At 60.8% G+C, this 20,389-nt stretch overlaps 4 protein-coding genes across 5 annotated transcripts; 3 read left to right on the forward strand and 1 right to left on the reverse strand.

The window, feature by feature from the left end:
* Positions 1 to 91: 91 nt before the first annotated feature.
* On the reverse strand, positions 92 to 17,844 carry TMEM190 (transmembrane protein 190). Its single transcript, XM_022586080.3, has 5 exons — positions 2,292 to 17,844; positions 2,165 to 2,200; positions 1,298 to 1,423; positions 1,133 to 1,217; positions 92 to 1,042 (listed from the first exon to the last, which is right to left on the reverse strand). The coding sequence occupies exons 1-5, from the start codon at positions 2,347 to 2,349 to the stop codon at positions 817 to 819; spliced, it is 531 nt and encodes a 176-aa protein (XP_022441788.1). The 5' UTR covers positions 2,350 to 17,844; the 3' UTR covers positions 92 to 816.
* IL11 (interleukin 11) lies at positions 1,992 to 11,817 on the forward strand. Of its 2 annotated transcripts, XM_022586053.3 has the most exons (5): positions 1,992 to 6,886; positions 8,077 to 8,249; positions 8,419 to 8,505; positions 8,630 to 8,791; positions 9,777 to 11,817. In XM_022586053.3, exons 1-5 carry the CDS (start codon positions 5,350 to 5,352, stop codon positions 9,945 to 9,947), a joined length of 2,130 nt encoding a protein of 709 aa, XP_022441761.2. In that variant the 5' UTR covers positions 1,992 to 5,349; the 3' UTR covers positions 9,948 to 11,817. The 2 variants fall into 2 exon arrangements, with proteins under 2 accessions (XP_022441761.2, XP_089758255.1); XM_089902129.1 differs by lacking the exon at positions 1,992 to 6,886 and having other exon boundaries at positions 9,777 to 10,112.
* Positions 11,621 to 16,145, forward strand: GARIN5B (golgi associated RAB2 interactor family member 5B). The gene is given in 13 exon segments (XM_089903479.1): positions 11,621 to 11,778; positions 11,780 to 11,963; positions 12,149 to 12,303; positions 12,380 to 12,461; positions 12,463 to 12,619; positions 13,006 to 13,013; positions 13,127 to 13,455; positions 13,550 to 13,569; positions 13,572 to 13,601; positions 13,701 to 13,795; positions 14,113 to 14,709; positions 14,711 to 14,879; positions 14,882 to 16,145. Coding segments are annotated over 13 exon segments (2,919 nt in total). The 3' UTR covers positions 15,817 to 16,145.
* COX6B2 (cytochrome c oxidase subunit 6B2) lies at positions 17,609 to 19,655 on the forward strand. The gene is given in 3 exon segments (XM_030761340.2): positions 17,609 to 18,835; positions 19,243 to 19,343; positions 19,457 to 19,655. Coding segments are annotated over 3 exon segments (264 nt in total). The 5' UTR covers positions 17,609 to 18,723; the 3' UTR covers positions 19,508 to 19,655.
* The last annotated feature ends 734 nt before the right edge of the window (positions 19,656 to 20,389 follow it).

Raw genomic sequence — 20,389 nt, forward strand, 5'->3', positions numbered from 1 at the left:
GACAGGAGGGGCAAGGATCTCAAGCCCAGACCCACCCCCTGAGTCCAGACCTCCCTCAGCCTAGGTTCCTCTGTTAGTTTGAGGTCCCCAGAGATGCAGACAGAGGGATGAAGACTTGCAAGATATTTGTTGGGGACATACTTATGGAGGGTAGGTTGGAGTAGCTCTGTTACCTGAAAAAGGAGGGGCGGAGGAAAGAGGACTGAGCACGTTGAGTCTTCAACTGTAATGAAGTTCCAGGAAAATTTCCGTGCCACCACTAGGGAGTCTGAGAGCTATAGTCGTCCGGCGTTCGTGGGAAGCAAGGCAAATGCCTGCTGGCCCAAGGGCGGCAGGACCCCAAGGGTAGGCAGCAGAGGCTGTCAGGCAGCGGCAGGACAGCTGAGGGGCACGGTGGTCCATGTCCCCCCAGCCCAGCTGCAGTCCCAGCCCAGGCCACCCACAACTCACCCCAAGCCCCTCAGTCCAGACCCCCGTAATCACAGCCCAGGACCTACACTCAACTCAGGACCCCCATCAGCTCAGGCCTCCCCCCATCGGCCCAAGTTCCCCTCAGCTCGGATCCTCCCCACTTACCCCTGGACCCCAGATGCCTGTCAGCTCACACCCTCCATGATCACAGCCCAGGCACCCCCCAAACACACACACACACACACACACACACACACACACACACACACACACACTCTATCTCTCTCTCTCTCTCTCTCTCTCTCTGCCTCCGGGTCTTATCCGTCTCCTGCTTCATGCTTCTCAGAAAAGAGACCATGCATCTCTGTGCTATATCTGTATTGAGGGATCCCTCCAGGGGTGCCCCTAATCTTCCTCCTCCCCTGCTTCCGTTTCTTCGCCCCCTTCCGTGCCTTCCTCATCAGTGCCCCCTGAGACGTCCAGGGCCCCCTCTGTGGGTATGCTGCCAATGGACGCCATCTTCTTTTCGCTCGGTGTCCGGTCCTTGGGTAACAGAGAGACGGTCTGGGACAGGTTGCACTTGCCCTTCAGGAACCACGGCAGCCACAGCATATCCCGTCGCTTGGCCCACCTGGCAGGGAGGGGACACCCTCAGCTGTGCCGTCCACCTGGCCCCGCCCGCCAGGGCAGGGGAGCCCCCCCGAGCCCCGACCCCACTCACCAGAACAGGCAGATGCTGGAGATCAGGAAGAGGAGGCCTCCGCACATCCAGCCGAGTGCCCACATGTGCTTCCTCTGCATGTTTTCTGCACAAAGCAGGGAGCCGTGAGACCAAGGGGTCCCTGCCACCAGCCCCCCCCAGGGGCCCCGGCTCCCTGGCACACACCATCCGGCCGCTGGTGGTAGCAGACCCCGTCGTGGTAGCAGCATCGTAGACGCAGACAGAGATTCGGGTTCTCAATTGCCACCTGGCCCCCACAGCTCTCCCGGTCCCAGACATCTCCCTCACAGCCTGGGGACCAACGCGAGGAGCAGCTTCCTCACAGAGCCTAACCCCATACCAGGCTCTGGGGCTGCCGGCCTAGTGCTTACTTCGTGCTGGACCCTGGACTCCAGGCCCCCAGCCCCTCCCCCCTCAGACCCAGGGGTCCGGGCCCCCAGCCCCTCCCCCCTCAGACCCAGGGGTCCAGGCCCCCAGCTCCTCCTTCCTCAGACCCAGGGATCCGGGTCCCCAGGCCCTCCTCCCTCAGACCCAGGGGTCCAGCCCCCAGAACCCTCCTCCCTCAGACCCAGGGGTCCGGGCCCCCAGCCCCTCCTCCCTCAGACTCAGGGGTCCAGGCCCCCGGCCCCTCCTCCCTCAGACCCAGGGGTCCAGGTCCCCAGCCCCTCCTTCCTCAGACCCAGGGGTCCAGGCCCCCAGCCCCTCCCCCCTCAAACCCAGGGGTCCAGGCCCCCAGCCCCTCCTCCCTCAGACCCCGGGGTCTGGGTCCCCAGCCCCTCCTCACTCAGACCCAGGGGTCCGGGTCCCCAGCCCCTCCTCCCTCAGATCCAGGGGTCCAGGTCCCCAGCCCCTCCTCCCTCAGACCCAGGAGCCAGGTCCCCAGCCCCTCCTCCCTCAGACCCAGGAGCCAGGCCCCCAGGCCCTCCTCCCTCAGACCAGGGGTCCAGACCCCAGCCCCTCCTCCCTTTAGACCCAAGAGTCTAGTCTGGGCTCCTTATCCCCACGGGACCCAGGGTTTCCTCCACTGCTCACTCCATGGATAGAAGAATCCCTGGATTCCATTCCCATCTGTGAAAGAAAAGAGCAGTGTTGGGAGGCTGTATGGAGGGTGAGGAGGGCCTCTGCTCAGCTCTCTGACCCCTCTCATCAGCCCCCTCACCTACTGAGCCCTGCATTAGTAGGAAGAGGCCCAAAGCAGGGATCCCAGACCCCACCATGTCGCCTCCCCAGACTCCTGGGGCCTCTGTGGAGAGAGACCTTGAAGGCCATCACCCCAGCAACCGGCTCGCCCCACCCGCCTGCCCAGCTGGCCCCCAAAATTCTAAGTTCTATTTCTAGGGAGCCCACATAGCAATTGGGAAGAAAGAAGGGGGTGGTCACACTGGCCTGGTCACACCTGGTTGCTAGGGAGTTGCTTCCTTAGCAACCAGGTGGAAGGGGCCTTGTGGGTGGGATGGGGCCCTGGCATTAGAAGAGCCTCCTTAGCAACCTGGGTAGAAAGCAGGTGGGAGTCTAAGACTTCTCCTCCTAGCCAACCAGGGGACCCGAGGAGTGGGCACCCTGAGACCTTCTTGCCAGGGAATCCCTCTGCTTAGTAAACATTCCTGAAAGGCAGCTCCAGGTGACCCAAAGTCTCCTGTGACCTGGTTGCCAGGGAGTCTTCACCCTAGCAACCAGGGGCAGGGGGCCTGAGGCCCAGAAGACCTCACTGAGCCCCATTGTTAGGGAGGCCCCCTAGCAACCAGGAGACCTAAGAGGGCGATGAGAAAATGGGGGTCAGGCCATAGGCCAGAGCTCCTGCTCTGGAGTCCCCTGGTCCCAAAGGCATCCAGGCCTCCTGATGCGGAGGGCCAGGATCCGAGAGGTCTGAGGCCCCAGGTGGTGGAGAGGGGACTCATGGGAAGGGAGCCCCTTCTAGCTCAGTCTGTTTCCCCCTCTGCAAACAGGGAAATGGGTCCGACTGGGATCCCCAAGCTTCTGGTTTGGTCCACCCCAGTGGTGGGGGAGGAGGTCAACTTGGGGGCTGGGGTGGGAACATGATCCCTCACTCTCCCCTGAACCTCCACTCAGCTTTCCAGCCAGTGAGGAGGGGACTCAGCTCTCCTGGGGCGGTGTGTCTTTGTGTCCAGATCCTGAGTCTGAGGGAAGAGGGGCTGGGGGTCTGGACACTTGGATCAGAGGGAAGAGAGCATTTGGGGTCAGGACTCCCAGGTCTAAGGGAAGAGAGGCTGGGCATCTGGACCCCGGGGTCTGAGGGAGGAGGGGGAAGGGGACTAGGTCTGAGGGCAGCTGTCCAGGAGTCCAGACCCCATTTCTCAAGAAGCCCTTTGAGGCTGCCTCCCGCCCTACCCATCTCCCGTAAACATCCTGGTGGGTGCTGAGTGGGCCCAGGGTTGCCTTCGTCAGAGATGACACAGGTCCGAGGGGCTCGGCAGGGGGCCGGGGGTGGGGGTCAGAGGGGTTGTGGGGCTGAGGCCGGGCAGCTGCTGACCGTTTCCTGTGTCAACATCATCTGGACCCACTTCCCAATTCCCGGGATTCCTCAGGGATCAAGGAGGGGGTGGGGGGGCGGGGCCGCAGGGCCCTGGACCGCGGCTTGGGGCTGGGGGGGCCGCCGTCACGGCCCTCACCACTAATGACAGGTTTGGGCCGCCTCTGCGGCCCGCCTGCCCCGTCACCCCCCAGGGGCCAGACAGGACCCCCCAGGGACAGACAGACGGACACACACAGACTCGGACCTGCTGACCTCACACCAGCCAGCTCCACCTCACCCGGGGCCAGCACATGAGCAAGGACCCCCTGGGGTCCCCCGTCATATCCCAGTGGCATCTCCCCCCACGGCTATCACCCCTCAGAGTCTCAGCTCTGTGTCACCCCCAGTCTTTGCCTCTGAGCCCCTGAGCTTGTCTCTGCGTCTGTATGGGTCACAATTTTTTTTTTTTTTTTTGCATCTCTGTCTCTCACTCTGGCCTCTGTGCTCCTGTCTCTTTCTGTCACAGTCATCTCCCGTCATTGTTTGTGAGTCTCCTACCCTGCCTCTCCATCTCTTTACTCGTGTCTGTCTTTGTCTCTCCTTCTTGCTCTCCTTTCCACAGAAGTAGTCTGAGTGTCCCCAACCCTGGGGAAGACCCAGGAGTCCTGAGTAACCCCCACCCTCCTGTCCTGCACCCACCGGCCTCCTGCTGCCACAGTGAGGAAAGATGACCCCGCATCCCCGGGGTGAGAGGGCCGAAGCAGGCCGAGGGGACTGTCACTAGTTGGGGACTGATGACCCATGCCTAGACCCCTGACCTTCCCCAACAGAGCACTCCCCAAATTGCAGAATGGCCACAAGTTTTCTCTACCTTTCTTGAAACAAGGGTTTCGGACCTGGACACCTGCCACTTGGCTCTGAGGGAGGAGGGGGCTGAGAGCTGGACCCCTGGATCTGAGGAAGTAGGCGGCTGGGGGTCTGGACTCCTGAGTCTGAGGGAGGAGGGGCTGGGCTCTTGGACTCCTAGGTTAAAGCAATGGGGTTGGGGCCGGCAGCCCCGGTTCCCCCGGAGGTGGAAGGGGCTGCCATCATCAGATCCCTACTGTGGCTCTCAGGCTGGCCCCAGGCTCAGTCCCCCATCCCCTCAGACCAGTCCATCTCCCAGGCTGGTGGCCTGAGTCACCTTGGCTGGCCCCACCGGTCTTGGGGGGGGGGCTACGTCAGTTCTCCCTTCACTGACGCAGCCTTGGGCCCCCCCACGCTGACTCAGCCGGAAACAGGCCCCCTGAGGGGCGGAGACCCAGTGGTCAGAGGCCTGGGTCCCAGCATGAGTAGGGGCTGGGGAGGGCCCCTGGGGGGCCCTGGCAGGGGTGGCCATGACAGAGAGGCAGAGGGAGCTCTTACCTGAGGCGATGAGGTCATGTCCCACCATGGGGGGGGCTGTGACCTCACCTCCCTGGGGACCTGAGCAGTTGCCCCCCCAAGTGGTGGGGGATGGGAGGGGGAGGACTTCAGCCAGCATTCATCCTCAGAGCCCCCCTGCCAGCTCAGCGGTCTCAGGGGCGGGGGGGGAGGGGTGTCTGCAGGAAGACCTTTGGAAGTCCTTGTCACCTTCTGTCTTCTCACTACCCTCCACCCTTCTCTGCCACCCTTATCCTGGGGGTTGGGGTGCTCCTGGGGACTTGGGTTCCTGTCATGGTCCCTCACTCGTTCTGCCGTGAATCCCCGGGGCCACCTCTGCTCCATGTACCTGGTACTCCCTGTGTGCGTCTGTGTTGGCACCACTGTCCCCCTGAGTCTGTGTCTCCCACCCCTGCTCCCACCCCTCTCTGCATCTCCACCTCTCCACCTCTCCGCGTGGTGTCCTCCCTGCCATGTCCTGGTCTCCAGCTCCCCCCACCCATCCCAGCTGCTCTCTCCGTGTCTCACCATCTCCATCTCTCCCAGGGGCTCCCTCTTTTCCTCCGTCTCCCTGGATATGTTAATAAAAATCAACGGTGAGAATAGCAATAGTTCGCATTTACTGAGAGCTGGTTGTGTGCTTTACAGGCGTGAACTCACTGTATCCTCACACAGGCTTTTGGGAGGGGGTCGTGCCTGGGGTATCCCTATTTCACAGATGGAGAAACCAAGGCACAGAGAGGTGAAGCCATGTGCCCGAGGTCTCACCTCTACTGGGTGTCTCGATGCCTCTTTCTCTTGGTCCCTGTCTCTCTGCCTCTGGTCCTCTCTCACCATGTTCCAACGTGTCTCTTGGAGAAAGGCCCCCCTCTCTCAGTCCCCACTGCTGAGTCCTCGTCATCTCAGCATCAGCATCTCTCAGAGGATCTCTGCCCCTTGGGACTTCTCCATCTCTGTCACCCTGCCTTGTGTATCTCTTTTCTGCTGCCTGCCTCCCCTCTTTCTGGCATGCCTTTCTCTGTCCCTTTTCCTTTTGGGGGTCTCTCTGGGTCTCTCCAGACATCTCCTGCTGTTTTCATCGTGCCCCTCAAACCTCACTTTGCTCTCCTGTTTCTCTGCCTCTGCAGCGTGTCTCCTTGGCTGTCTCCATCTCTGCACCTCAGACTCTCCACCTCTGTCCCATGTCCCCATTTCTCTGTGTGTCTCTACCTCCTTGCCTGGGTCTCGGCCTCTCCATCTCTCTCTGTCCCTGGGAGTCTCTCTCCGTCTCACCTCCAACCCCCCAGGCCTGCGTCTTGTGGTCCCGTTGCCACCTCTACCCCGTCCGCATCACCCCCTGCCTCTCCATCTCTCTGCCTGTCCTGGTCCAGCCGGACCCCCACCCCGCAGCCAGGCCCCAGCTCTTGAGCTGCGTGTCTGCCCCGGCGGCGGCGGCGGCGGCGGCGGCCGGCCGAGGAGGTGGAGGGAGGGGACGCCAATGACCTCACCAGCCCCTCTCCGACCACCCCCCCTTTCCCTTTTCAACTTTTCCAACTTTTCCTTCCGTGCCCTCCTCCGAGCGCGGCGGCGTGAGCCCTGCGAGGCAGCCGGCTCCGTCGGAATGGAAAAGGCAGGCAGGGAGGGTGAGTCAGGATGTGTCAGGCCGCCCTCCCCTGCCGCCTGCCCCCCGCCCGCCCGCCCCGGCCCCCTATATAACCCCCCAGGCGCACACACTCCCTCACTGCCGCGGCCCTCGCTGCTCACACGCACATGCCTCCCCTCCCCAGGCCGAGGCCCAGCTGACCCCCAGGGCTCCCACGGCAGCGGACAGGGAAGGGTTAAAGGCCCCCAGCCCCCTGCCCCCTGCCCTGGGGAACCCCTGCCCTGTGGGGACATGAACAGTAAGTTGGTTCAAGCTCCTGGAGGGGGGACAGGGAGGAAGGAGGGAGGGACCGTCGGCGGGAAGGGTGGGGAGCAGACAGACAGCGGAATCGGACCGAGAGACGGAGGAGAGCGAGGGAGCAATGGGGAGGCGGAGACGGAGCGAGCGGGAAGGAGATTCAGAGAAAGCAGGAGGCCTAGAGAAGGGACGGGCAGAGCGAGACATGAAAGGACGGATCAGAGACGCGGAGACACCGGCAGGGCAGCGCGAGGCAGAGAGAAATGGAGACTCACAGAGACAGACGAAAGCCAGGGGGTGATCCCAAAGGGCCCGGGACCCCCAGGGAGTCAGCGGGGACCGAGAGACGCAGACTCCCAGGGACCTCAACAGAGAGGCTCCGGGAGGGAAACTGAGGCAGAGAGGCCAAGGAGGTGAGAGCAAGCCCAGAACACCGACCCCAGCTACGGGGAGGAAAGACAGAGGGAGACACAGGGGTGCAGACAGAAACAGGAGAGCCAGACGGATGCGGACGGACGGGCGGACAGACCGCGGCCTGGGAGGGCCCAGGGGGCGGGCTGGGGGTGTGCTGCGGGAGCGGGGCGGCCCGGGGGTCGCTGATTGGCTGGCGGGCGGGGTGGGCGGGGCCGCTGGGGGATGGGCGGCCGCGGAGGGAGCGGGCCGGAGCCCCCGCGCTGAGCACCGCCGGGTCCCTCTCTCCCCGCCGCGAGCCCGGCGCGCCCGCGCCTCTGCCTCTCTCCGCCCAGGTGTGCTGTGGGGTATCCCCGGCGCTGCGGCCCGGCCTTCCGCGGTCCACTCTGGTGGGGCCTACGCGGGGGTCTCCCGGGGAGGGGTCAAGGCCCCCGGACCTCTGTCCAGGTCTCCTTCCCCTGCTCTCAGTCCGGTTCGGGCTCCTGAGCCTCGGGAGGGGGCAGGTTCTGGCCTGTGTCTCCCCCCTCCTGCCCCGCCCCGGGGCCCAGATTCCGGCGTCCGGGGGCGGACGGGAGACGCCCGGCCCGTCTACCCGCCCCGGGGCGCGTCTGCTCCGACGGGCGGGGCGACCAGAGCCAGAGAGGGAGAGGGAAACCCGCCCAGGCCCTGCGACGTGCCCTGGGCGCTCCGCCCTGGGACTCAGGACCCCCACCCCAGCGCCTCCTCCCTCAGATCCCCCGGTCGGGCCTGAGCCTCCTTTCTGTCCTCTCCCTCCCTCAGGTGTTTGCTGTCTGGTCCTGGTCGCGCTGAGCCTGTGGCCAGGTAGAGCTGCTGCCCCGGGGCCACCTCCTGGCCCCCCACGGGCCTCCCCAGACCCTCGGGCTGAGCTGGACAGCGCCGTCCTCCTGACCCGCTCTCTCCTGGCGGACACTCGGCAGCTGGCCGCACAGCTGGTAGGAGAGCCTGGAGGGGATGGGCTGGGGCCAAGACCGAGAACGGAGAGGGCGTCTGGGCTACCACGGTGGCAGAGACGGGGGAGAAAGGAGTCCGGGGCTCGTGGTGGGGGATGAAGCGTCCCCCGGAGCTGGGCAGGGTCCCTCTCACGGCTTCTTTCCCCCCAAGAGAGACAAATTCCCAGCTGACGGAGACCACAACCTGGATTCCCTCCCCACCTTGGCCATGAGTGCGGGGGCGCTGGGAGCCCTGCAGGTAAGGGCAGGGGATGGGTCAAAGGTGGGAGTTGGGCGGTGAAGGGGGTGCAGGGGGTTAGGGGCTGGAGTGGGCAGGTGCCAGGTTCTCCTTGACGCCACTCCCCACCCCGCCCGTCCCCCAGCTCCCGGGAGTGCTGACACGGCTGCGGGCAGACCTGTTCTCCTACCTAAGGCATGTGCAGTGGCTGCGCCGGGCAGGAGGCCCTTCCCTGCGGACCCTGGAGCCCGATCTAGGCGCCCTGCAGGCCCGGTTGGACCGGCTGCTGCGCCGGCTGCAGCTCCTGGTACGATCACCTGGCTCTGAGACCCCAGGACCCCAGACCCCAGGCCTACTCCGAGACCCTCACCCTGTGTCCCTGAGACCCCAGACTCCAAAATCCTGCCTGGAAACTCTAAACTCTCACCCTGAGACTCGGAAACCCCATGGTCTTGTGACTCCAAGACTCCCATCCTGAAGCCCTAAGGTTTGAGAATCCAAACCCTCACCCCAAGACCTGGAGACCCCGGTCCCAAAACAGGAGGAATCCAGACCCCAAGCCCAGGATATTCTGAGCCTCCAGACCCTGAGACCCACCCATATCCTGGCCCTGAGATCCTGACACATCAAGACCCCAGACCCTCAGATGATGCACCGTGACTTAAAGCCAGACTGCAGACCCTGGCTCTGCAAACCTCAGATCTCAAGGACTTGGACCCTGAGATCTCAAACTAGAAGACCCCAGACCCTGAGTCCTGGGTCCCCAAGAGCTCAGATCTAGGTTGTGAGCCCTTAAGACCCCAAGACCCTGACTTTTAAAACCCCAGACTCAAGACCGTGAGATTGTAAGACTTCAGACCCCGGTTGCTGGTTCTGGTGACCCCAAAGACCCTGGAACTCAAATTCCAACTCTCAGCTCTGAGACCCCAGACTTGAGACCCCACCTCTCACACATGAGTCCCTGAGCTTGATCCTACAATGAGACCCCACATCTAAGACCTCGGCCCCAGGATCCTGGCCCTGCTGCTACAGACCTCACCTCCAGCCCTCTGAACTTGGCCCTAGAACCCCAGCCTTAAGACCCCCACCTTTTGGCCCCAGCCTCAATTTTCTGAACCCAACGTCCTGAAGAACTCCCAACCCAGACACCCCACCTCACAGGCCAGAGACACAGTGGAAGTATGCAAGCTGGACCTCCCCAACCCTGATTCAGTACAGGCTCCAAATTCCCACTTCTCCGGACCCTAACTGCACCCCTGGCCTGATGTTAACCCTCTGTCCTCTCCTGACAGATGTCCCGCCTGGCCCTGCCCCAGGCGCCCCCAGACCCACCGGCACCCCCCCTGGCTCCCCCGGCCTCACCCTGGGGAGGCGTCCGGGCGGCCCATGCCATCCTTGGGGGGCTGCACCTGACGCTCGACTGGGCTGTGCGGGGCTTGCTGCTGCTGAAGACTCGGCTGTGACCCTCCACCTAGAGCCACCAGCGCCCTTCAAAGCCAGACCTTATTTATTTATTTATTTCGGGACTGGGGGCGTGGCAGCCAGAGGACTCCGCCCTCACCATTGTCTCCCTCTAGTTAGAGACGAGCCCTCCAGGAGACCTGGGCAGGGGGGCATCTGTGCCTTATTTATACTTATTTATTTAAGGGGGTGGGTGGGAGGCAGGTGGACTCGGGGGTCCCTGAGGAGGAGGGAACTGGGGTCCCGGATTCTTGGATCTCTAAGAAGTCTGGCCACAGTGTCTCCCTGACCCCCACCCCTCTCGGCTTGGGCAGGAGCATATATTATTTATTAAACAATTACTTTCTGTGTTGGGGTGGGGAGGGAGGGGAAAAGGAGGCCTGGGTTTTTGTACAAAAATGTGAGAACCTTTTGTGAGATAGAGAAGAGGGAATTAAATTTGTCATACACATCCACTTAGAGGTGATTTCTCTGGGGGCCAGGGGCTGGATGCTGGGGTCCTTGGGGGGCCCTCTGTGGACAGGGAAGTAGAGGAACCATCAGTCCCCCAGAGACTGTGAGTTCTTAGTCTCACAGTCAATAAATAAATATTTAATGGATAGTTACAGAAGGTTACCCTGTGACCAACAGTACTAGTACAGGGCAAGGCTGCAGGCTCAAGGTTGTTCATTACGGCAGTGTTTACAACAGCAAATTGGAGACAACCTAGATGTCCAACAGTAGGCGATGGTTATATACATGACAGTGCATCCATGTGATGGAATACACCAGCCATGAAGAGGGATGCTACAGAGACTGCTTTAGGCATAGAAGAAGCAGGCCACAAGGCTACAAACCACTGTGTGATCCCCATTTTGTATAGATACATATAATCCATGGATTATTTAAAAATCCTAGAAGGAAATACACCAAAGTGTTGACTATGGCCACCTCAGGGTACAAGGTGGAGGTGGGGTTTGGGTGACTTTCGTTATTTGTGCTTCTCTGTATTTTCCAGAATTTTTACAATGACCATGTATTTTGCATGACACATGAAAAAATAATAACCACTCTATTTAGAATGACAGAACATCAGCACCCCCCGCCCCGAAAGCCCTCGGAAGGGGACAGGAATGGCCATTCACTGTGCGCCTGCTCTGCGCCATGCCTTAAGTGCGGGGTTTTACTTGCAGGATCCCGTGCATCCTCCAGTACCCCCCAATTTTACAGATGAGGGAAGCTGAGGCTCCGCAGGGATGCCTGTCGTTTAAGGCCACACAGCTAGGGAGAGGCAGAATATGATTTTGCCAAAGGTCCGGCTTATTCCAAACCTCATGTCCCTTTCTTTATAACCAATGTAGAGCAACTGTTGCCACGGACACAAACAAGTTAGATACAGGGAAACTGAGGCTCCTGGGGGTATAGACCTTACCCAGGGTGTAGACATGGGTCAGTGGCAAGTTGGGACTGTAATTCAGGCCTCCCCTCTTAAGAGTCAGAAACCCTTTTGTTTAATTATTCACTTACAACATCCCAGACGGCCCCTCCCAGGGCCCCGGGTCATCCTTAGTTTGGGTCTGGAGCAGGGGCTTCTGATTCACCCACCCCAGCCCTCAAGACTCCAGGACAGGTTCCTGGAGGGGAAGGGAGCTGAAGGCCCCTGGAGACTTCCCAGGAAGAGCTGCAGCTGTGTCCGATGAGGTCACAAATCTCCTCCACCGAAGTCTCCTCCCCCAGGCCAGGGCTGAGCACCTCTGCAGGGCCATGTCCAAGCCCTGGGGAAGCTCCAGCCTCTGGAACCGCTGAAGCTCGAGGGGCTGGGGCCGGTGGGCTGGGGGGCCGGCACCCTGCCTCCGTGTCCCGGGTGACCGACACTTTCTGCAGCCATCATGAACCGGCTCTGGAACATCAGGCGTTGGGAGCCACTCCAGGGCCCCCTGAAGTGGGTCCCCACCCTGGGCGAGCTGCAGAAGACCCTCCAGAAGGGCGAGTACTTGCCCCTCCGCCTGCTGCCCGTGTTCGAGAGTAACTTTGTCCAGGTCCCTGGCTCCCTGTGCCCTGGGGGCAGAGAGGGGCAGGAGGGAAGGGAGACCCCCTGGGCTGGGGGATTTGGGCCCAGGAGGGCACAAGGCAGCTGGGGGGCTGGGGGGTGGAGCTCTGTGTGGAGGTGCCAGAGGAGCATAAGAGAAAGGAGTGGTCCCAGCCCCTCTCCCTGGATCCCCAGGTGACCAGTCGAGGGGCCCCAGTGTATGTGCACCACAGAACCAACCGAGTGACCATGGGCGTGGCCGCCTCCCTGCCAGGCCTGGTGTTGCCAGACATCCTGCTGATGGCCCAGCCCCCCACGGGCAGGGAGCGCTCCAGCCTCGTCCTCACCAGGTGCCGCCATCCCCCCATCCCCTGCCACCTCGCCCCCATCTCCTGCTCTTCCGCTTCCATCTCCTGCCTCTGCTAGGATGATCCTGCTGGACCTGGCCCACCTCTACGTCCACGACCTGTCTGCCTGGCACCTGAAGCTGAGTCTGGTCATGGGGCTGCCGCTATTACCTGGAGCTGGACGCCCCTGACAATGAGGTCAGCTTCCTGTTTGACCGCTGGATCCGCCTCATCAACCTGCTCCGGCAGCCCGCCCCCTCCTGGGCCCCCAGGACCCTCCACACGCCCCCCATGGACCCGGGCCACGTGGCACCTCCAGGTGGGCCCTGACCCCACAGACCCCTGGGGGCAGCTATGGTTCTAGATTCGAGAGGGTGCCAAGACCAAAAGCCAGAAGTACAGGAGCCCCAGGAATGGAGCTGGGGCCAGGACCCCTGGCTCTGAAGGAGGAGGAGGCCTGCACTCCAGAGTCTGAGGGAGGAGGGACCAGGGGCTGAATACCTGGGTCTGAGTGGGGAGGGGCTGGGGGCCTGGACCCCTGGGTCTGAGGGGGGAGAGAACAGGGGCTGGATACCTGGGTCTGAGGGGGGAGGGGCTGGGGCCCTGGAGTCCTGGGCTGGGTAGGTAATGGAGATGTGGAAACCAGGAAGATCTCACCCTTCCTCACTGCCCCTCTTCCTGTCCACAGGACCCGTTTCACCACAGACGTTCAGGTGAGCTGGCTTGGGTGTCCATCAGGCTCTTCCCTGAGCCTCAGCTTCTCCTCCACCAGGCGCGGACAGAGCCTCAGCATCATACCCCTCTCTCCCCTGACTGAGCCCCCCAGGAGTCCCCTCTGGGCCTCCCCCCACACCGTGTCATCCCCATTGGGGTCCTTGACCTGAAGTGTCCCCCTGCCTTTCCAGTCATGATTGTCGAGCCCACCTTTCCTTACAAGATTCTGACAACTCAGAGACAGAGGAAGGCCAAGGTGAGCGGCCCCGGTGGGCCTGGAGGGGAAAAGGCTGACGGGGCTGCACCTCCTGACTGCCCTCCCTCCTCCCGCTGCCAGACCCTCAGGCGCAAATTCAAGTCTCAGGCCCTGGGTGACTCCGTGCCACTAGGCTGGTCACAGCTGGAGCAAGCTGACACGAGAAAGAAATCTACAGAAAAGAAGTAGCCTTGGGGCCTTGCTGCCTTGCAGGGCAGGGGGGAAGGGTGGGGATCCTAGTGCTGAAGCCCCCAAAGTCACACCAAATTGTCCTTACAGGTCCCAACCGGACCTCTCCCTGAGAGACCGCAAACCAAAATCCAAGTTTCCGGTGAGCACACACCCCTCCCTCTGCCTCCATGAATGGACCCCGAAATTCTGACCCTTCTGCTGAGAGCTCAGACTGCTTTCTTCCGCCCCACCCCACCAGAGAAGCCCAGCATCACCTTTCGGACCATCTTCAGCATCATTTCCAATACACCTGACCACATGGCATCCTTTTCCAAGGCTTCCAATATACTGAGAGCCGGGGCCAACTCTAGAATCAGAGGGAGGAGGGCAACTCACAGTCTGAGGGGGGAGGGGCTGGGGGCCTGGACTCCTGGGTCTGAGGGGGGAGGGGCTGGGGGCCTGGACCCCTGGGTCTGAGGGAGGAGGGGGTTGGGGGTCTGGACCCCTGGGTCTGAGGGGGGAGGGGGCTGGGGGCCTGGAACCTGGGTCTGAGGGAGGAGGGGGTTGGGGGTCTGGACCCCTGGGTCTGAGGGGGGCGGGGGCTGGGGGCCTGGGTCTGGGCATCTCCACTGGCCTTGACTATCCTTCCCCTACCCTCCATCTACCTACAGGGTTGCTCTAATTCTGAGGGGGCCACATACCTGGCAGGTTTACTTGAGACCCCTTCACTCTGTATCTCAGAGGACAGCCCTGAAATGCCCTTGCTGGGCTCCTGTGATCACTTGCATATGTACCCGTGGCAACAGGACATGGACGACCTGATGGACCCGGAGGCCAGCACCTTGTCCACGTCCTCCCTCTGCCCAGCCACCTACCCTCCTGACTTCCACAGGTGCAACGAACAGGCCAGGCCTCTGGACTCCGTGCAGAGGCTGTGGCCGCCGCCCTCCCAGAAGCCCCCAGCCATCCCTGCTGCCTCTTGTAAGGCTCCATTCATCCTTGACCAGTCCCAGAAGTTCTTGGCTGTACCTGCTCCATCCCGGAAAGCACCAGCTTTTCCTGCTGCTCCCCAGGAGGCCCCAGCCACACCTGCCCCATCTCAGAAGGCCACACATGTATTGGCTACTCCCCACGAGGCCCCAGCCACGCTTGCCCCATCTCAGAAGGCCACACATGTATTGGCTACTCCCCACGAGGCCCCAGCCATGCCTGCCCCATCTCAGAAGGCCGCGCATACACTTGCTGTTCCCCCGAAGGCTGTGTCCCCGCCCTGCTCCAAACAGAAAATCTGTGTTCCTACCTACCCCGTCCCATAAGGCTCTGACCTTACCTACCCAATACCAAATGACATTGGACCCTGCCACCACTGGCGTGTTGCCTGCGGGAAGTCACGGAGGAGATGTGCTTGAGAAAAGCAAGCCTGAAGGGAAGCCAGAGCCGTGGTGTTGATGGGCACCCAGGAGACAAACATAGTAGAGGTGAGGACTCAGAAAACATCCCTGGAGCTGCCTTTCACCACCACCGAGAAAAAGTCGGAGGAAGTCCTGGTCAGCAGAGCCCAGGATGTCACCGCGGATGGCTTGAAGGGCAAGGGCAAGTTGGAGGACAACGTCCGCAGGATGAAGGAGGAGATCTCTCTGGACATGCTGGGCTTCAAATCCAAGGAGGTGGGGCAGCAGCAGAAGTGGATCAAGACCCAGGAGCTGGCCATCGAGGAAGCCTCCCAGGGGCAGACCGGGCCCTTCTCAGTGGAAGGGCTCACCCGTGCCAAGCTGATGATCACTGCCAGTTCCAAGGATCCCTCCTTGAGATCAGCTCTGTTCAATCTGCCCTCCTGGCTCTCAACCCAGCAGGGGTCTGCCATGCCAACTATGGACACGGTACCCCTCAGCACCACCAAGGTGTCCTTGCTGGAGGAGATGCCGGTGGTGGTCAGGGAGCAGCCACAGTTGGGGGCCTGGGCGAAGGGGAACACGTATCCATGGGCGGAGGTGGAGGAGGTGCCCCGGGACCCAAAGGGGCCTTCCAAAGCGTCCCCCTTCCCCAAGCGTGCCACCAGCAGCCCCAAGGTGAATGCTGCCTCCCTGACTCCCATCTCTCCGCCCTCAGCGAGGTGGGAGGACGTAACGGAGTCTCCTACCTCTCTGACCCCTGTCTCAAAGATGGAGGCCAGGGTCTCCCAACAGCCCAGGAGAGTATCTCAAGAACCCAAGAGGGTGCTGGACCAGTGCCCCATGGCCATAGTGGGGTCATCTTTGGAGATTCTCTTGCCCACTCTCTTGGAAATTGAGAGTATGAAGGACATGGTCTCCAAGGTGGAGAAGATAAAGGAGGAAGTGGGCATCTTTGCTCCTTCGCCCAGGTATTTGGGGTGACAGCTAACGTGTATTGTCAACTCTGTTATCCATGAGGTAGAGAGGATCATTCCTTCTTTTTCCACTTTCCTTTGTGCTCTCAGTGTATAGTGAGTGTCAACTACGTGCCAGGCATCATTCTATGCACTATGGACATGGCATTGAGCAATTTGGGGAGGGGGTCCTCCTGGCATCTTTTGGGTAGAGTCCAGGGACGATGCTCAACATCCCACAATGTATGCGATGGTGCCCCACAGCAAAGTATGATCCTCCACAAAGTATCAGTAGTGCTGAAGCTGGGAACTCTGACAATAAAATCCACAGTAATTATATTGTACATTATTAGCTGATAGGGCTCCGGGCAAACAGCAGGGTAGGGAGGGCTACGAGTGGGGGTAGGCAGCTTCCAGTATTGGATTGGGTGGTCCGGGAGGGCCTCAGTGAGCTAGTGTCATTTGTGTAAAGATCTGAAGGAGGGGAGTGAGGAAGCCATGTGGACATCTGGGGAAATTCGTTCCCTTCAGAAGGAACAACCACTGCAAAGTCCCTGAGGCAGGAATGTGCACGATGTGCTGGACCAAGAGGGAGCTCCAGGACAGCCCAGAGTAGGAATTGTGGTCACAGGAGTCACGAGGGTGGCACCATCATGTGGGGCCATCTTAAGTACTTTGGGTTTGATGCTGAGCAAACTGGAGGTTTTGAGCAGAACGGCTGGAGCTGCTGTATGTTAGAAAGGACTCTCTCTGGCTGAAGTGTGGAGAAGGTAGAGGAGGAAGGGTGGTTGCCAGGAGAAGAGTGCGGAGGCAGGAACAAGATGATGGTGGCTTGGACAAGAGGGGAAGGAATGGAGGTATTGAGAAGTGGTGGGGTTCCAGAGATACTTTGATGGTTGAGCCAACGGATCAGCTCATGGATTGGGCATGTTGTCATGGCATTGAGGTTTGGGATCTGAGCCACTGGGAAGATGCAGCAGTCAAGGAAGCTGTGAGTGGAGTAGATGTCAGGGACAAGATCAGGAATTCCATTTTGGACATCTTGATTCTGAGATGTCAGGTGACGATGCGGGGTACGCAGCTGGACACATGAGTCTGGAATGATTTGGGGAATCATCAGCAAATGGATGGTTGCTGCAAGCTATGAGACTGGAGGTCACCAGCGAGTGACTGCAGGTGGAGACAGAGGCTAAGGTGTTTAGGGAAAGGGGAACCATAGTCAGAGAGTGAACACTGAACAGCATCCTGAACACCAGGTGAAGAAAGTGAGGAGCATCGTGAGGGCAGCCGTGTCAGATGCCACGAGCAGGTGAAGGAAGACAGGACGAGAGAGGACCTCTGGATGTAACAGCAAGGAGGTGACCTGGTGGGAACGAAGACCTGAGTGGGGCAGGCTTAAGGGAGCACAGGAAGTGGATCACCGTGCTACAACTCTTGAAAACATGTGGCTGAGCCAAAGGAGCTAGACACAAAAGGCCACATAGTGTACAATTTTCGTTTGCAAGAAATGTCCAGAAGAGGCAAATCCGAAGAGACAGGAAGCAGATTGGTGGCTGCCAGAAGCTGCAAGGGATGGGAGGAACGGGAAGTGACTGCTTAATGGATTTGGGGTTTCCTTTTGGGGTGATGAATATGTCCTGGGAGCTAGGTAGTGGTGGTGCTTGCACAACATTATGAATGTAATTTATGCCACTGAATTGTACACTTTAAAATTGTTACAATGGTAAATTTCATGGGATGTGTATTTTCCCACTACTTGTATACATACATATGTATGTAAAGAGGGGAATCGGAGAGGAGGAGTAGACCAGCTCTTTCCAAGTGATCTGCTGGAAGGGGAGGAGGGACCTGAAGAGGAAGCTGGTATAGGATGTGGGACGAAAGAGGGCTTCTTAAGAGGAAAGAGATATTAGTGCGTTTGGATGTTGGGGCAAAGGATCCAGAGTCAGACTTGATATTAAGGAGGCAGGAGGGAGAGAAACCTAGGAGGGACACTGGTGGAAACGTGGATTCCAGCTCAGGCTTGCCGGGCCCTGGAGCAGGACCACGCCCCCCGCCCCCCCCCCCCCCGTCAGCATGTATTTATTGAGCAGTTACTACTCTCTCCCTGCCGATCCCCCAAAGCCCTCTCTGGCTTTCTCTCTGCAGCATGCACGGTTCCCAGCGGCCTCAATAGCGGGATGCGGGGAACTCAACCTCAGTCGCCGAAGTGTCCAGAGGAGCCCAGCGGGGCCAGGTAGCCCCTGAACCCTGCAGATCAGCCTTATACCTGGCGCTGGCGTCCAGGAGCCCGGACCCCACCCTGTCTCTTTCCTCTTCCTCGCAGGCCCCTAGGTGTTGTGCACCTCTACTGTAAGAATCAGGGTGCTGAAAAGGCCGGGCGGGGATGCTCCTTCTCCGGTAGAGACCAGAGCTATCTATATCTTTATATATTGGGGGGGCGGGGGGCGGGTCGAGGGAGAGCCCGCGTGGTGGCCCAGTTTCGCAGAGATTAAAAGCATGAGCCTGAGACTCGGCAAGAGCAGCGCCCGGGTACCTGTGTGTGAGCGCCGGCCCCAAGTGGGGGTGTCGGGCCGGAGGTGGGAGTCGCGGCGGGGGAGGCGGGTCCACACCGACCCCGCCCCGCGTCCCAACGCAACGGCGCAACGGCGTCCATTGGCTGGGGCTCCGGGGGTCCCAGCCAATCCGACCGGGAGGGTCGTGTTTTTCCTGGGCTGGGACCCTCGAGACTCAGAAGCGAGGGGGTCCCCGGACGGAGCCACAAGCACAACTGAGCCAGTGACCCGCTGACATCAGCCTGGTGAGGGCAGGACGGGTGGGAACGGGGTCTGGGTTTCGTGGTGGGGGTCAGGAGCTGAGTGCGGGTCGGAGCGAGGGGCGCCCCCTAGGCCCCACAGAACCCCATCCCTCCCCGCAGGAGACGCCGCCTTCGTGGATGTTGGGTATTGATTACCCAAAGCCCTGAAAGGGGAGATGGCCAACGGCACCCTTCGACCCGCGCTTCCCCAAGCAGAACCAGACCCGTAACTGTTACCAGAATTTGCTGGGTAAAACCTCGCGGGCCAAGTTAGGGGGAGCGGGTGAGAGAAGGTGGGAGGCAGGAAGGGGCGCGCCCCACCTGAGGACGAGGAGAGGGTCCTGGACTCGCCGCGGGGGCGGAGACCGTTGGGGTGGGAGGTGGAGCGGACCACGGTCTGAAGGGGCGGGGCCTACCTGGGAGGGGAGGGGCCTTGTATGATAGGGCGGGACCGATCAGTGGAAGGTCGGGGCCTATTCTGGAGGCTTGCGATAAAGTCACGGAAGGGTGGGGTGACAGAATAGGCGAGGCCTGGCGGGGAGGAGGCGGGTCTGCAGCTGGACCTTTCTGGAGGGCGCGGCCTTGGCGTGGAGGGGGCGGGGCGTGCTTGCGACCCCGCCCACCTGCCCGCTCCTTCCCCCCCGCCCCACTCGGCAGACTACCGTCCCTGCGTCAAGAGGATGAGGCGCCGCGGGAAAAGCACACAGCCCTGCGAGTATTACTTCCGCGTGTTCCACGCGCTGTGCCCCATGAGCTGGGTGAGTGGACAGAGGGGCAGCGCACAGACGGGCCGGGCGAGGGTGGATGGGCCGGCTGAGTTGAGCAAGCGCCCGCTCCCCACCTTCCTCCATCCTACCCACCCCCACCCCAGGTGCAGCGCTGGACCGAGATCAAGGACGGGACTTTCGCTGGCAAAATCTAACGGCCCGAGGGCGGCTTCTCCGAGGGATCAGTATCAGTGTCATCACCCCCAATTCTCTCATCTTCCGGGCCCCACCACCCCAAACCCCGCCCCGTCTTTAAGCTGCAAATAAAGCTATGTTATTGCTGATACTTCTTCTTAATGTCTGGTCAGTGAGGTGCGCACGGGGGCGTCGGGAGATCCTCCCTGTCTGTGCCCTGCAGCCAACACTACTGGTTCTAATCATGGGAGGGGTGAGGGAGGACTGGGCTCCATCAGGGCTGGTATGGAGGGAGGACAGTCAGGGTAGGAGCAAGCTGAGCCCCCGCTCCCACCCCCTTCCCACCTTCCCCCCTCCAACAGGCAGCAGTCTCTTCTCAGCAGGGTCTCCCTTGGCTCTTTGAGTCCCAACACTTGCCCACCAGGACGGTTCCAGGGTCCTCCTGCCTCTCAGTCCCCACACGTACCTGTCACCCAAGTCCTCCCTCCACCTCTTCCTTCAGGATCCTCTTCCCCTCCTGGACCACCTCCCCAGCTGGCTCCTGGACTTCCTGCCCCACCCCTTCCATCCCATCTCAAGTTCCAAGGAGTCTTTTATATACCACCCAGCGCTGACCCCATCACTCCCTCCCCTGCTCCCCACCCTTCCCGGCTTGCCACCACTCCCTCACTCCCCTGTCCCCTTTGACTCCACATCCCTCCCAGTACATCCCCAACCCCATCACATGAGCCCCTCCCAACAGGGTGCTCTGCACTGGTCCCCTAGGTCTTTGGAGCGCCCTGTCCACAGCCAGGAGCAGCCTTTTCTCCTCTGATCAAACACACGTCACTTCAGTCTCTCTTGCCAGCCCATTCCTGACTGTGAGCTCCTCCAGGACGCTCAGAGCTCCAGGATAAATTCTT

The sequence above is a fragment of the Delphinapterus leucas genome, chromosome 20 (genome assembly GCF_059928025.1).
Source record: "Delphinapterus leucas isolate spDelLeu-1000000601 "Yukka" chromosome 20, BTC_Dleu_Yukka2, whole genome shotgun sequence".
In the NCBI taxonomy this organism is placed as follows: domain Eukaryota; kingdom Metazoa; phylum Chordata; class Mammalia; order Artiodactyla; family Monodontidae; genus Delphinapterus; species Delphinapterus leucas.

Bases quoted from the DNA above. Each gene is read 5' to 3' on its own strand.
- TMEM190 (XM_022586080.3), bottom strand. From the start codon at position 2,349: ATGGTGGGGTCTGGGATCCCTGCTTTGGGCCTCTTCCTACTAATGCAG. The intron at 1,424-2,164 runs GTGAGCAGTGGA...GTTGGTCCCCAG, and splicing joins GGGATTCTTCTATCCATGGA to GCTGTGAGGGAGATGTCTGG. The intron at 1,218-1,297 runs GTGTGTGCCAGG...TGCTTTGTGCAG, and splicing joins CTACCACCAGCGGCCGGATG to AAAACATGCAGAGGAAGCAC.
- IL11 (XM_022586053.3), top strand. From the start codon at position 5,350: ATGTACCTGGTACTCCCTGTGTGCGTCTGTGTTGGCACCACTGTCCCC. The intron at 6,887-8,076 runs GTAAGTTGGTTC...TCCCTCCCTCAG, and splicing joins GCCCTGTGGGGACATGAACA to GTGTTTGCTGTCTGGTCCTG. The intron at 8,250-8,418 runs GTAGGAGAGCCT...TTTCCCCCCAAG, and splicing joins GGCAGCTGGCCGCACAGCTG to AGAGACAAATTCCCAGCTGA.